Here is a 15,639-nt window from a genome sequence, read left to right as displayed (position 1 = left end):
CCCGGCCCTGTCTCACCCCCCGGCCCTGTCTCACCCCACGGCCCTGTCTCACCCCCCGGCCCTGTCTCACCCCCCGGCCCTGTCTCACCCCACGGCCCTGTCTCACCCCACGGCCCTGTCTCACCCCCCGGCCCTGTCTCACCCCCCGGCCCTGTCTCACCCCCCGGCCCTGTCTCACCCCACGGCCCTGTCTCACCCCCCGGCCCTGTCTCACCCCACGGCCCTGTCTCACCCCACGGCCCTGTCTCACCCCACGGCCCTGTCTCACCCCCCGGCCCTGTCTCACCCCCCGGCCCTGTCTCACCCCCCGGCCCTGTCTCACCCCCCGGCCCTGTCTCACCCCACGGCCCTGTCTCACCCCACGGCCCTGTCTCACCCCACGGCCCTGTCTCACCCCACGGCCCTGTCTCACACCACGGCCCTGTGGAAAGAAATGTGTGTTTTTTGCCTATTTTAACACTTGTTGTTTGTGTTCATGGATTTTATAATGTCGTATATTTTCTCTCTCACTCTCTCTCTTAAGTTTTGTTCTGTGTTCAGTTTCATGTAGTTGAATAGTTCTCCTCTGTATTAGCTTAAAACTGCTCTGGGTTCAGTTTCATAGGGTTTAATGCTCTCTCTTTCTCTCTCTCCTCCCAGCTTAAAACTGCTCTGGGTTCAGTTTCATAGGGTTTAATGCTCTCTCTTTCTCTCTCTCCTCCCAGCTGAGAACTGTTCTGGGTACAGGACGTGTGGCCAGTGTCTGGAGCAGCCGGGCTGTGGTTGGTGTACAGACCCCAGTAATACTGGGCGTGGCCAGTGCATCGAGGGGTCCAATAGGGGGCCGTTCCAGACTGCTGTCCCCGCCCCCTCCACCCTGCCTGGCCCCACCTCTAGTCCCGCCTCCCAGCCGGCTCTCAACATCAGCATGTGTCCTTACGACACCAAGTACACCTGGAGCTTTATACGCTGTCCAGGTACACACACACACACACACACACACACACACACACACACACACACACACACACACACACACACACACTAAAACACACACACACACTAAAACACACACACTAAAACACCTCCATCTCTCTACAGCGTGCCAGTGTAACGGCCACAGTCAGTGTGTGAATCACAGTGTATATGACTCTCTCCATCTCTCTCTCTCTCCAGCGTGCCAGTGTAACGGCCACAGTCAGTGTGTGAATCACAGTGTATATGACTCTCTCCATCTCTCTCTCTCTCTCCAGCGTGTCAGTGTAACGGCCACAGTCAGTGTGTGAATCACAGTGTATATGACTCTCTCCATCTCTCTCTCTCTCTCCAGCGTGTCAGTGTAACGGCCACAGTCAGTGTGTGAATCACAGTGTATATGACTCTCTCCATCTCTCTCTCTCTCCAGCGTGCCAGTGTAACGGCCACAGTCAGTGTGTGAATCACAGTGTATATGACTCTCTCCATCTCTCTCTCTCTCCAGCGTGTCAGTGTAACGGCCACAGTCAGTGTGTGAATCACAGTGTATATGACTCTCTCCATCTCTCTCTCTCTCCAGCGTGCCAGTGTAACGGCCACAGTCAGTGTGTGAATCACAGTGTATATGACTCTCTCCATCTCTCTCTCTCTCCCAGCGTGTCAGTGTAACGGCCACAGTCAGTGTGTGAATCACAGTGTATATGACTCTCTCCATCTCTCTCTCTCTCCAGCGTGTCAGTGTAACGGCCACAGTCAGTGTGTGAATCACAGTGTATATGACTCTCTCCATCTCTCTCTCTCTCCAGCGTGCCAGTGTAACGGCCACAGTCAGTGTGTGAATCACAGTGTATATGACTCTCTCCATCTCTCTCTCTCTCTCCAGCGTGTCAGTGTAACGGCCACAGTCAGTGTGTGAATCACAGTGTATATGACTCTCTCCATCTCTCTCTCTCTCTCCAGCGTGTCAGTGTAACGGCCACAGTCAGTGTGTGAATCACAGTGTATATGACTCTCTCCATCTCTCTCTCTCTCTCCAGCGTGTCAGTGTAACGGCCACAGTCAGTGTGTGAATCACAGTGTATATGACTCTCTCCATCTCTCTCTCTCTCTCCAGCGTGCCAGTGTAACGGCCACAGTCAGTGTGTGAATCAGTCAGTATGTGAGAAGTGTGACGACCTGACAACAGGACTCCACTGTGAGAGCTGCACCTCTGGTTACTATGGAGACCCCACCAACGGGGGCAGCTGCCAACGTGAGTCACTAGGGGGGGATGTGAGTTCAGGGTTGTTGGGGGCACCTCACCTCACTGGGACTACATGGGGTAAAAGAAAAACAGTTTATTCTAGTTTAGATTTATTTAAATAATGTGATTGGGTACCTTTGCCAGTGTAACTGTTCTATAATGACCTATGATTGTTATATTAGTGTGATACTGTTGTATTACAGTGTGTCAGTTGTTATAGTAATATGATAATGTTGTTATGTTAATGTGATAATGTTGATATGTTAATGTGATCATGTTGATGTATTAATGTGATAATGTTGAAATATTATTGTGATAATGTTATGTTAATGTGATAATGTTGATGTATTACTGTGATAATGTTGTTATATTAATGTGATAATGTTGATATGTTAATATGATAATGGTGGTATATTAATGCGATAATGTTGATATATTAATGTGATAATGTTGATATGTTAATGTGATAATGGTGTTATGTTAATGTGATAATGTTCATATATTAATGTGATAATGTTGATATATGAATGTGATAATGTTGGTATATTAATGTGATAATGTTGGTATATTAATGTGATAATGTTGTTATGTTAATGTGATCATGTTGTGTTAATGTGATCATGTTGATATATTAATGTGATGTTGTTATATTAATGTGATAATGGTGATATGTTAATGTGATAATGTTCATATATTAATGTGATAATGTTCATATATTAATGTGATAATGTTGATATGTTAATGTGATAATGTTCATATATTAATGTGATAATGTTGATATGTTAATGTGATAATGTTCATATATTAATGTGACAATATTGATATATTAATGTGATGTTGTTATATTATTGTGATAATGTTGATTTGTTAATGTGATAATGTTGGTATATTAATGTGATAATGTTGATATGTTAATGTGATAATGTTGATATGTTAATGTGATAATGTTCATATGTTAATGTGATAATGTTCATATATTAATGTGATAATGTTGATATATCAATGTGATAATGTTGATATATTAATGCAATGATGGTGTCATATTAATGTGATAATGTTGGTATATTAATGTGATAATGTTGGTATATTAATGTGATAATGTTATGTTAATGTGATAATGGTGGTATATTAATGTGATAATGTTGATATATTAATGTGATAATGTTGATATATTAATGTGATAATGGTGGTATATTAATGTGATAATGTTGGTATATTAATGCGATAATGTTGGTATATTAATGTGATAATGGTGTTATACTAATGTGATAATGTTGGTATATTAATGTGATAATGTTGGTATATTAATGTGATAATGGTGTTATACTAATGTGATAATGTTGGTATATTAATGTGATAATGTTGGTATATTAATGTGATAATGTTGATATATTAATGGGACAATGTTGGTATATTAATGTGATAATGTTGGTAAATTAATGGGATAATGTTGGTATATTAATGTGATAATGTCGGTATATTAATGTGATAATGTTGGTATATTAATGTGATAATGTTGTTATATTAATGTTATAATGTTGTTATATTAATGTGATAATGTTGTTATATTAATGTGATAATGTTGTATTACAGCGTGTAAGTGTAACGGCCATGCCAGTGTGTGTAACCCTAACAACGGGAAGTGTTTCTGCACCACCAAGGGCATCAAAGGAGACCGATGTCACCTGTAAGTACACTACACTACACTACAGTACACTACACTACAGTACACTACAGCACACTACACTACACTACAGTACACTACAGTACACTACAGTACATATTACACACTTAGTACCGCTGTCACCTGTAAGTACTACAGGACACTACAGTACACTACAGTACACTACACTACACTACAGTACACTACAGTACACTACAGTACACTACAGTACATATTACACACTTAGGACTGCTGTCACCTGTAAGTACTACAGTACATATTACCTGTAAGGACTACAGTACATATTACACACTTAGTACTGCTGTCACCTGTAAGTACTACAGTACATATTACACACTTAGGACTGCTGTCACCTGTAAGTACTACAGTACATATTACACACTTAGTACATACATATTACATATTCTACAATTCAGACCGCTGTCACCTGTAAGTACTACAGTACACGACATAGTTACATACATACATACATACATATTACATATTCTACAATTCAGAACGCTGTCACCTGTAAGTACTACAGTACATATTACACACTTAGTACTGCTGTCACCTGTAAGTACTACAGTACATATTACACACTTAGTACATACATATTCAGACTGCTGTCACCTGTAAGTACACTACAGTACACATTACACACTTAGTACATACATATTCAGACCGCTGTCACCTGTAAGTACTACAGTACACGACATAGTTAATACATACATACATATGACATATTCTACAATTCAGACTGCTGTCATCTGTAACAGGGCGCCACACAGAACTTTTTTTACAAGGAGCATGTTTGCGCCTAAGTTCTAAAAATGTATTCCCACACAAGGAAATTTAGGAGCAATATGAATATGTATGAGGAAATAAAGCTAGAATCCTACATGTTTCTTGCCTCACTGGTGCTCATAAATATATTTCAGGTTGCACATCCAAATATTGAGGTACATATGGTTGTACTGTAGAGCCCTGCAGGGTAGCCCTGCATGGTAGCCCTGCATGGTAGCCCTGCATGGTAGCCCTGCATGGTAGCCCTGCATGGTAGCCCTGCAGGGTAGCCCTGCATGGTAGCCCTGCATGGTAGCCCTGCATGGTAGCCCTGCATGGTAGCCCTGCAGGGTAGCCCTGCAGGGTAGCCCTGCATGGTAGCCCTGCATGGTAGCCCTGCATGGTAGCCCTGCAGGGTAGCCCTGCAGGGTAGCCCTGCATGGTAGCCCTGCAGGGTAGCCCTGCAGGGTAGCCCTGCAGGGTAGCCCTGCAGGGTAGCCCTGCAGGGTAGCCCTGCAGGGTAGCCCTGCATGGTAGCCCTGCATGGTAGCCCTGCATGGTAGCCCTGTGGAGGTAGATTTACTGTCCATGTTGTTGATTGGGACGTTAAAGCCTGTCTCTCACCTCCATTATAGATTTACTGTCCATGTTGTTGATTGGGACGTTAAAGCCTGTCTCCCACCTCCATTATAGATTTACTGTCCATGTTGTTGATTGGGACGTTAAAGCCTGTCTCCCACCTCCATTATAGATTTACTGTCCATGTTGTTGATTGGGACGTTAAAGCCTGTCTCTCACCTCCATTATAGATTTACTGTTCATGTTGTCTCTAACCTCCTTTCGTTCTCTTTTCTCTCAGGTGTGAGGTGGAGAACCGTTACCAAGGCAATCCTCTGAAAGGAACGTGCTACTGTAAGTAGAACATCACACTGAGTCCTTCAGAGTAGAACATCACACTGAGTCCTTCAGAGTAGAACATCACACTGAGGCTGAGTCCTTCAGAGTAGAACATCACACTGAGTCATTCAGAGTAGAACATCACACTGAGGCTGAGTCCTTCAGAGTAGAACATCACACTGAGTCCTTCAGAGTAGAACATCACACTGAGTCATTCAGAGTAGAACATCACACTGAGGCTGAGTCCTTCAGAGTAGAACATCACACTGAGTCATTCAGAGTAGAACATCACACTGAGGCTGAGTCCTTCAGAGTAGAACATCACACTGAGTCATTCAGAGTAGAACATCACACTGAGTCCTTCAGAGTAGAACATCACACTGAGTCATTCAGAGTAGAACATCACACTGAGGCTGAGTCCTTCAGAGTAGAACATCACACTGAGTCATTCAGAGTAGAACATCACACTGAGTCCTTCAGAGTATAACATCATGCTGAGTCATTCAGAGTAGAACATCACACTGAGTCCTTCAGAGTATAACATCATGCTGAGTCCTTCAGAGTAGAACATCATGCTGAGTCCTTCAGAGTAGAACATCACACTGAGTCCTTCAGAGTAGAACATCACGCTGAGCCCTTCAGAGTAGAACATCATGCTGAGTCCTTCAGAGTAGAACATCACACTGAGTCCTTCAGAGTAGAACATCACTCTGAGTCCTTCAGAGTAGAACATCACTCTGAGTCCTTCAGAGTAGAACATCATGCTGAGTCCTTCAGAGTAGAACATCACGCTGAGGCTGAGTCCTTCAGAGTAGAACATCACTCTGAGTCCTTCAGAGTAGAACATCACACTGAGTCCTTCAGAGTAGAACATCACACTGAGTCCTTCAGAGTAGAACATCACGCTGAGCCCTTCAGAGTAGAACATCACGCTGAGCCCTTCAGAGTAGAACATCACGCTGAGTCCTTCAGAGTAGAACATCACGCTGAGTCCTTCAGAGTAGAACATCACGCTGAGGCTGAGTCCTTCAAAGTAGAACATCACGCTGAGGCTGAGTCCTTCAGAGTAGAACATCACGCTGAGACCTTCAGAGTAGAACATCACGCTGAGGCTGAGTCCTTCAGAGTAGAACATCATGCTGAGTCCTTCAGAGTAGAACATCATGCTGAGTCCTTCAGAGTAGAACATCATGCTGAGTCCTTCAGAGTAGAACATCATGCTGAGTCCTTCAGAGTAGAACATCATGCTGAGTCCTTCAGAGTAGAACATCACTCGGAGTCATTCAGAGTAGAACATCACGCTGAGTCCTTCAGAGTAGAACATCACACTGAGGCTGAGTCCTTCAGAGTAGAACATCACGCTGAGACCTTCAGAGTAGAACATCACGCTGAGTCCTTCAGAGTAGAACATCATGCTGAGTCCTTCAGAGTAGAACATCACCCTGAGTCCTTCAGAGTAGAACATCATGCTGAGTCCTTCAGAGTAGAACATCATGCTGAGTCCTTCAGAGTAGAACATCACACTGAGTCCTTCAGAGTAGAACATCATGCTGAGTCCTTCAGAGTAGAACATCACCCTGAGTCCTTCAGAGTAGAACATCATGCTGAGTCCTTCAGAGTAGAACATCACGCTGAGTCATTCAGAGTAGAACATCACACTGAGTCCTTCAGAGTAGAACATCACACTGAGGCTGAGTCCTTCAGAGTAGAACATCACCCTGAGTCCTTCAGAGTAGAACATCACGCTGAATCCTTCAGAGTAGAACATCACGCTGAGGCTAAGCCCTAAATGGCACCCTATCCCCTATATAGTGCACTACTTTTGATCAGAGCCCTATGAGCCCTCTGGTTAAAAGTAGTGCACAATATAGGGGATAGGGTGCCATTTGGTTCTAAGGTGAAGATACGTTTTTTATTACTGTCATCATGAATGCTGTCTTTGTTCAGCTCAATGGTACTGAAGTTACTGTAGAGGGCTGTTAGGATCAACGTGACTAAGTTGTTAAGCCTTGTTCACATTGGGAGTTTGAAGTGACTCAAATCCAAGTTTTGGCATATCTGATTCATCTTTTCTTTTTTGCAGTCTGATATTTCAATCCACATTTCAAACCACTTCCGTATGTGATTTAAAATCAGATACAAATCTGATTCCTGACCATGTGACTTGTGTCTGAACGGTCAAATCTGATTTAGTTGCCCTCAAGTGGTTAAAAGTGTTCTTACACTATGATTTTGCACATTCAAAGCAACTGGGGAAACGTCCATGGCAGGCATTGTTGTCACCTTAGCTTGCTACATAACGTCTGAGTGAAAGGAATCACGAGCATCGCCACCAATCAACCTACACCACTGCTCACACACCCAACATTACTATGACAACTAGCGTAACCATGTCAGCAAATGACTGCTGTCTGAACACACACACACATCTGATTTGGTCACATGTAACTTGCTGTTTGGACAGTCAGTATTGATTTGAGCATTAAGCCCTGCAGTGTGAATAAGGCTTTAGTGAGACGAGAATAGAATAGAAGAGAGAGATGGGTAGACGGGTGAGATGGGTAGACGAGAGAGATGGGTAGACGAGAGAGATGGGTAGACGAGAGAGAGATGGGTAGACGAGAGAGACGGGTAGACGAGAGAGACGGGTAGACGGGTAGACGAGAGAGACGGGTAGACGAGAGAGACGGGTAGACGAGAGAGACGGGTAGACGAGAGAGACGGGTAGACGAGAGAGACGGGTAGACGAGAGAGACGGGTAGACGAGAGAGACGGGTAGACGAGAGAGATGGGTAGACGAGAGAGACGGGTAGACGAGAGAGACGGGTAGACGAGAGAGACGGGTAGACGAGAGAGAGATGGGTAGACGAGAGAGAGACGGGTAGACGAGAGAGACGGGTAGACGAGAGAGACGGGTAGACGAGAGAGACGGGTAGACGGGTAGACGAGAGAGACGGGTAGACGAGAGAGACGGGTAGACGAGAGAGACGGGTAGACGAGAGAGACGGGTAGACGAGAGAGACGGGTAGACGAGAGAGACGGGTAGACGAGAGAGACGGGTAGACGAGAGAGACGGGTAGACGAGAGAGACGGGTAGACGAGAGAGACGGGTAGACGAGAGAGACGGGTAGACGAGAGAGACGGGTAGACGAGAGAGACGGGTAGACGAGAGAGACGGGTAGACGAGAGAGAGATGGGTAGACGAGAGAGAGATGGGTAGACGAGAGAGATGGGTAGACGAGAGAGACGGGTAGACGAGAGAGACGGGTAGACGAGAGAGACGGGTAGACGAGAGAGAGATGGGTAGAAGTGAAGAGATACAGTTCCTTCAGAAAGTTTTCAGACCCCTTGACTTATTCCACATGTTGTTCTGTTACACCCTCAATTCAAAATGGATTACATAGATTTTTAGCCAATTTATTGAACATTTACGTAAGTATTCACACCCCGAGTGAGCTCCTTATAGAATAACCTTTGGCAACAATTACAGCTGTGAGTCTTTCTGGGTGAGTCTGTAAGAGCTTTCCACACATGGAATGTGCAACATTTGCCCATCAATCTTTAAAAAAGTATTCAAGTTCTGTCAAATTGGTTGATGATCATTATGGTCTTTCCATAGATTTTATTTTATTCTAATTTTTTTATTTTTTTATTTTACCCCGTTTTTCTCCCCAATTTCGATCTTTTCTCTTCGCTGCAACTCCCCAACGGGCTCGAGAGGCGAAGGTCGAGTCATGTGTCCTCCGAAACATGACCCGCCAAACCACGCTTCTTAACACCCACCCACTTAACCCGGAAGCCGGCCACACCAATGACGTCAGAGGAAACAACGCTCCACTGAAGACCGAGGTCATCCTGCAGGCGCCCGGCCGCCACGAGGAGTCGCTAGAGCGCGATGAGCCAAATACAGACCCCCCCCCTGGCCAAACCCTCCCCTAACCCGGACGACGCTGGGCCAATTGTGTGCCACCCATTGGGACTCCCGGTTGCGGGATGGAAACCCTGTAGAAACACTGCGATGCGGTGTATTAGACCGCTGCACCACTCAGCTTGCCATACATTTTCAAGTTGATTTAAGTAAACACTATAACTCGTCCACTCAAGACCATTCCAGTGTATATCAGGCCTTGTGTTTTAGGTTGTTGTCCTGCTGAAAGGTGAATTCATCTCCCAGTGTCTGGTGGAAAGCAGACTGAACCAAGTTTTCCTCTAGGATTTTGCCTGTGCTTAGCTCCATTCTGTTTATTTTTATCCTGAAAACTCCCCAGTCCTTTAAAGATTGCATGCATACCCATAACATGATGCAGCCGTTACTATGCCTGAAAATATGGAGAGTGGTACTCAGTAATGTGTTGTATTGGATTTGCCCCAAACATAACATTTTTTTATTCAGGACAAAAAGTGAATTGCTTTGACACATTGCTTTGACACATTGCTTTGACACATTGCTTTGACACATTGCTTTGACACATTGTTTTGCAGTACTACTTTAGTGTCTTGTTGCAAACAGGATCCAGTGTTTCGGAATATTTGTATTCTGTACAGGCTTCCTTCTTTTCAGTCTGTCATTTAGGTTAGTGGAGTAACTACAATGTTGTTGATCCGTCCTCACTTTTCTCCTGATACCTCCTGTGCCTCGACCTGTTGCTTCGGTCTGTTGTTTTCAAAGGTTTACTATATTTATAAAAAATGTTGTGTTTGTGTCAACACCTGCTACCAACTAGCCAGCTAGCTAGGGTTGCAATGATGCCAGCTTCAACTGCTAACAAACGTTTCCAGCGTTGTAGAAGTGTTTATTATTATTTATTTATTATTATTGTTGTCCGGGACAATATTGACAATCCAGAGTTTCAATCTAGTAATAGTTTGCTAGCGGAGGATGACAGGAATGAGGTGGCAAGCAAATCTCAATTCTGCTCAAACTTCTGGGGACAATGCAAACTGGACCCTGTCTCATTCTCAACTCCTATGGCAGGACACTGCTGGGGCCTGATGGATGTTTCCCAGCCTTGTCATCTGTCCCTATTTGGAAAGGCACACACCTGTCTATATAAGGTCCCACAGTTGACAGTGCATGTCAGAGCAAAAACCAAGCCATGAGGTCGAAGGAATTGTCTGTAGAGACAGGATTGTGTCGAGGCAAAGATCTGAGGAAGGGTACCAAAAAATTTATGCAGCATTGAAGGTCCCCAAGAACACAGTGGTATCCATCATTCTTAAAAGGAAGAAGTTTGGAACCACCAAGACTCTTCCTGGAGCTGGCCCCCCGGCCAACTTAGCAATCAGGGGAGAAGGGCCTTGGTCAGGGAGGTGACCAAGACACGATGGTCACTCTGACAGAGCTCTAGAGTTCATCTGTGGAGATGGGAGAACCTTCCAGAAGGACAAGCATCTCTGCAGCACTCCACCAATCAGGCCTTTATGGTAGAAGTAAAAGGCACATGACAGCTTGTTTAGAGTTTGCTAAAAAGCACCTAAAGACTCCCAGACCATGAGAAACAAGATTCTCTGGTCTGATGAAACCAAGATTGAACTCTTTGGCCTGAATGCCAATCGTCACGTCTGGAGGAAACCTGGCACCATCCCTACGGTGAAGCATGGTGGTGGCAGCATCATGCTGTGGGGATGTTTTTCCACAGCAGGGACTGGGAGACTAATCAGGATCGAGGGAAAGATGAACGAAGCAAAGTACAGAGAGATCCTTGATGAAAACCTGCTCCAGAGCGCTCAGGACCTTTGACTGGGGCAAAAGTTCCCCTTCTAACAGGACAACGACCCTAAGCACACAGCCAAGACAACGCAGGAGTGGATTCAGGACAAGTCTCTGAATGTCCTTGAGCGGCCCAGCCAGAGCCCGGACTTGAACCCGATCAAACATCTCTGGAGAGACCTGAAAATAGCTGTGCAGCGACGCTCCCCATCCAACCTGACAGAGTTTGCAGAGAGGAATGGGAGAAACTCTCCAAATACAGCTGTGCCAAGCTTGTAGCGTCATACACAAGAAGACTCGAGGCTGTAATCACTGCAGGAGGTGCTTCAACAAAGTACTGAGTAAAGGGTCTGAATACTTATGTAAATGTGATATTTCAGTTTTATTGATTTATTTTTATGGGGTATTGTTTGTAGATTGATGAGGGGGAAAAAACAATGTAATCCATTTTAGAATAAGGCTGTAACGTAACAAAATGCCTCTGCCGTAATCATGAGCCTATGAACCTGTTATCCAGTTATACTGTTAGAAATGATGCAGTGTGCCCTTGTGGGAAGTCCACTGTGTGCAGCTCATCCTGCACTATCATAAATAACCTGAGCATGTCTACTTCTCTGCTAAGCTTCCCAGTAAAGCAATGACAACATTCAAGCATCCCAGAAAAGTGCTAAAAATATCCCACGGTGTAACGATTGTTCTCCTCCTCGTCTGAGTGTTTTCATTTTCATCAAGGGCTTATATAGTGGAGGGAGAGAAGGGTGTGTTTCATAGTTTATAACCCATGTCACTTCACAGGGGCGGGCCACTGATTGAGCAGAGCCCTACCCTTATGAAAACCCAAATCTCTCATTTGGAAGCTAAAATTACATTTAATCTTTTCACAAATAATTTTACATTTAAACATTTGATTTGCACAACAATTCCATGTGAATCTGATAACTAGAATGTGTAGACTTTCCCAGATACAGTTTAGGTCGTCCTGTCATCAGTCATAATGTCTCAGATGACAACCGAACTGACGTCATATTCATTAAGTACCAACGCATATTTTCAACTGGTTCTATTACCGAAATATGGTTCCTTTCCCTCCACGTGTTTGATGTTCCCAGACTCTCTATGTTTAACAAAGGCTATTCAAGAGTCCCTCAGTAGAGTCAGAGAGAGAGGGAAGGGAGAAAGGTATTTATGGGGGGGGTCATAAACCTTACCAACAGGCCAACGTCGTGACAATGTAAAGACTATTTGTTGGTCTGTGGTGTCTAATGAGAAGCAGCCAGATGCTCTTCTAGACACATTTATGAAATTGCTTATTCCAGTTGCTAATAAGTAAATAACCCATTAAGACCCACCGGGGTCTGAAAATCTGGATGGAAAATGACGACATCATCTACATCATCTACGAGATGATCATAGTGGATGATATCGCCACTCCTATTTGCCACATCTTCAATCTAATCCTACTAGAGAGCATGTGCCCTCAGGCCTGGAGGGAAGCTAAAGTCATTCCACTACCTAAGAATAGTAAAGCCCCCTTTACTGGCTCAAATAGTCAACCAATCAGCCTGTTACCAACCCTTAGTAAACTTCTGGAAAAAATTGTGTTTGACCAGATACAATGCTATTTCACAGTAAATAAATTGACAACAGACTTTCAGCATGCTTATAGGGAAGGAAATTCAACAAGCACAGCACTTACACAAATGACTGATGATTGGCTGATAGAAATTGATGATAAAAAGATTGGGGGGACTGTTTTGTTCTACTTCAGTGAGGCTTTTTACATTATCGATCATATTCTGCTGCTGGAAAAACTTATGTGTTATGGCTTTACACCCCCTGCTATAATGTGGATAAAGAGTATGTATGCGGATGACTCAACACTATACATATATACTAATGACATGCTCAACACTATACATATATACTAATGACATGCCACTGGCTTTGAGTAAAGCCCGTGTGTCTATGTATGTGGATGACTCAACACTATACACGTCAGCTACTACAGCGACTGAAATGACTGCAACACCTAACAAAGAGCTGCAGTTAGTTTCAGAGTGGGTGGCAAGGAATAAGTTAGTCCTAAATATTTAAAAAACTACATGCACTAAACTCTAAACTTGAACTAAATATTGTAATGAATAATGTGGTAATTGAGCAAGTTGAGGTGACTAAACTGCTTGGGGGTAACCCGGGATTGTAAACTGTCATGGTCAAAACATACTGATACAACAGTAGCTAAGATGGGGAGAAGTCTGTCCATAATAAAGCGATGCTCTGCCTTCTTAACAGCACCATCAACAAGGCAGGTCCTACAGGCCCTAGTTTCTACCTTCTTAACAACACTATAACAAGGCAGGTCCTACAGGCCCTAGTTTCTACCTTCTTAACAGCACTATCAACAAGGCAGGTCCTACAGGCCCTAGTTTCTACCTTCTTAACAGCACTATCAACAAGGCAGGTCCTACAGGCCCTAGTTTCTACCTTCTTAACAGCACTATCAACAAGGCAGGTCCTACAGGCCCTAGTTTCTACCTTCTTAACAGCACTATCAACAAGGCAGGTCCTACAGGCCCTAGTTTCTACCTTCTTAACCGCACTATCAACAAGGCAGATCCTACAGGCCCTAGTTTCTACCTTCTTAACAGCACTATCAACAAGGCAGGTCCTACAGGCCCTAGTTTCTACCTTCTTAACAACACTATAACAAGGCAGGTCCTACAGGCCCTAGTTTCTACCTTCTTAACAACACTATCAACAAGGCAGGTCCTACAGGCCCTAGTTTCTACCTTCTTAACAACACTATCAACAAGGCAGGTCCTACAGGCCCTAGTTTCTACCTTCTTAACAACACTATCAACAAGGCAGGTCCTACAGGCCCTAGTTTCTACCTTCTTAACAACACTATCAACAAGGCAGGTCCTACAGGCCCTAGTTTTGTTGCACCTGGACTACTGTTCAGTCGTGTGGTCAGGTGACACAAAGAAGGACTTAGGAAAATTGCATTTGGCTCAGAGCAGGGCAGCATGGCTGGCCCTTGGATGTACACAGATAGGTAACATTAATAATATGCATTTCAATCTCTCCTGGCTCAAAGTGGAGGAGAGATTGACTTCATCACTACTTGTATTTGTGAGAGCTATTAACATGTTGAATTCACCGAGCTGTCTGTTTAAACTACTGGCACACAGCTCAGACTCCCATGCATACCCCACAAGACATGCCACCAGAGGTCTCTTCACAGTCCAGAACAGACTATGGGAGGTGCACAGTACTACATAGAGCCATGACTACATGGAACTCTATTCCACATCAAGTAACTGATGCAAGCAGAAACAGATTAAAATACACCTTATGGAACAGCGGGGATTGTGAAGAAAACACAAACATAGGCAAAGACACATGCATACACACACACGATAACATACGCACTATACACACACACACATGGATTTAGTACTGTAGATATGTGGTAGTAGAGTAGGGGCCTGAGGGCACACACTTAATGTGTTGTTGAATCTGAATGTATTGTAACGTTTTTAAAATGGTATAACTGCCTTAATTTGGACCCCAAGAAGGGTTTCATTTCATTCTAATGGGGATCCATAATAAACCCCAGGAAGAGTAGCTGCTGCCTTGGCAGGAACTAATGGGGATCCATAATAAACCCCAGGAAGAGTAGCTGCTGCCTTGGCAGGAACTAATGGGGATCCATAATAAACCGCAGGAAGAGTAGCTGCTGCCTCGGCAGGAACTAATGGGGATCCATAATAAACCCCAGGAAGAGTAGCTGCTGCCTCGGCAGGAACTAATGGGGATCCATAATAAACCCCAGGAAGAGTAGCTGCTGCCTTGGCAGGAACTAATGGGGATCCATAATAAACCGCAGGAAGAGTAGCTGCTGTCTTGGAATGAAGTAATGGGGATCCATAATAAACCCCAGGAAGAGTAGCTGCTGCCTCGGCAGGAACTAATGGGGATCCATAATAAACCCCAGGAAGAGTAGCTGCTGCCTTGGCAGGAACTAATGGGGATCCATAATAAACCCCAGGAAGAGTAGCTGCTGTCTTGGAATGAAGTAATGGGGATCCATAATAAACCCCAGGAAGAGTAGCTGCTGCCTTGGCAGGAACTAATGGGGATCCATAATAAACCCCAGGAAGAGTAGCTGCTGCCTTGGCAGGAACTAATGAGGATCCATAATAAACCCCAGGAAGAGCAGCTGCTGCCTTGGCAGGAACTAATGGGGATCCGTAATAAACCCCAGGAAGAGTAGCTGCTGCCTTGGCAGGAACTAATGGGGATCCTTAATAAACCTCAGGAAGAGTAGCTGCTGCCTTGGCAGGAACTAATGGGGATCCATAATAAACCTCAGGAAGAGTAGCT

The 15,639-nt window shown here is 44.4% G+C and overlaps 1 protein-coding gene across 7 annotated transcripts in view; it reads left to right on the top strand.

Annotated features, from left to right (window-relative positions):
* The window catches only part of atrn (attractin), a 293,535-nt gene that overhangs the window by 130,361 nt on the left and 147,535 nt on the right, over window positions 1-15,639 (top strand). For all 7 annotated transcript variants that reach the window (XR_011672583.1, XM_071382288.1, XM_071382287.1 and 4 more), the window contains exons 18-21: window positions 705-956; window positions 2,069-2,206; window positions 3,791-3,884; window positions 5,506-5,558. Coding sequence is in view for 6 of the 7 variants with exons in the window: in XM_071382288.1 (XP_071238389.1) it covers window positions 705-956; window positions 2,069-2,206; window positions 3,791-3,884; window positions 5,506-5,558 (537 nt within the window). In the remaining variant the exon portion in view is untranslated. The remainder of the gene's footprint in view (window positions 1-704; window positions 957-2,068; window positions 2,207-3,790; window positions 3,885-5,505; window positions 5,559-15,639) is intronic.

The sequence above is a fragment of the Salvelinus alpinus genome, chromosome 34 (genome assembly GCF_045679555.1).
Source record: "Salvelinus alpinus chromosome 34, SLU_Salpinus.1, whole genome shotgun sequence".
Lineage (NCBI taxonomy): Eukaryota > Metazoa > Chordata > Actinopteri > Salmoniformes > Salmonidae > Salvelinus > Salvelinus alpinus.
The sequence above is the reverse complement of the archived record's forward strand: the minus strand, read 5'-3'. Positions and strand labels throughout refer to the sequence as shown.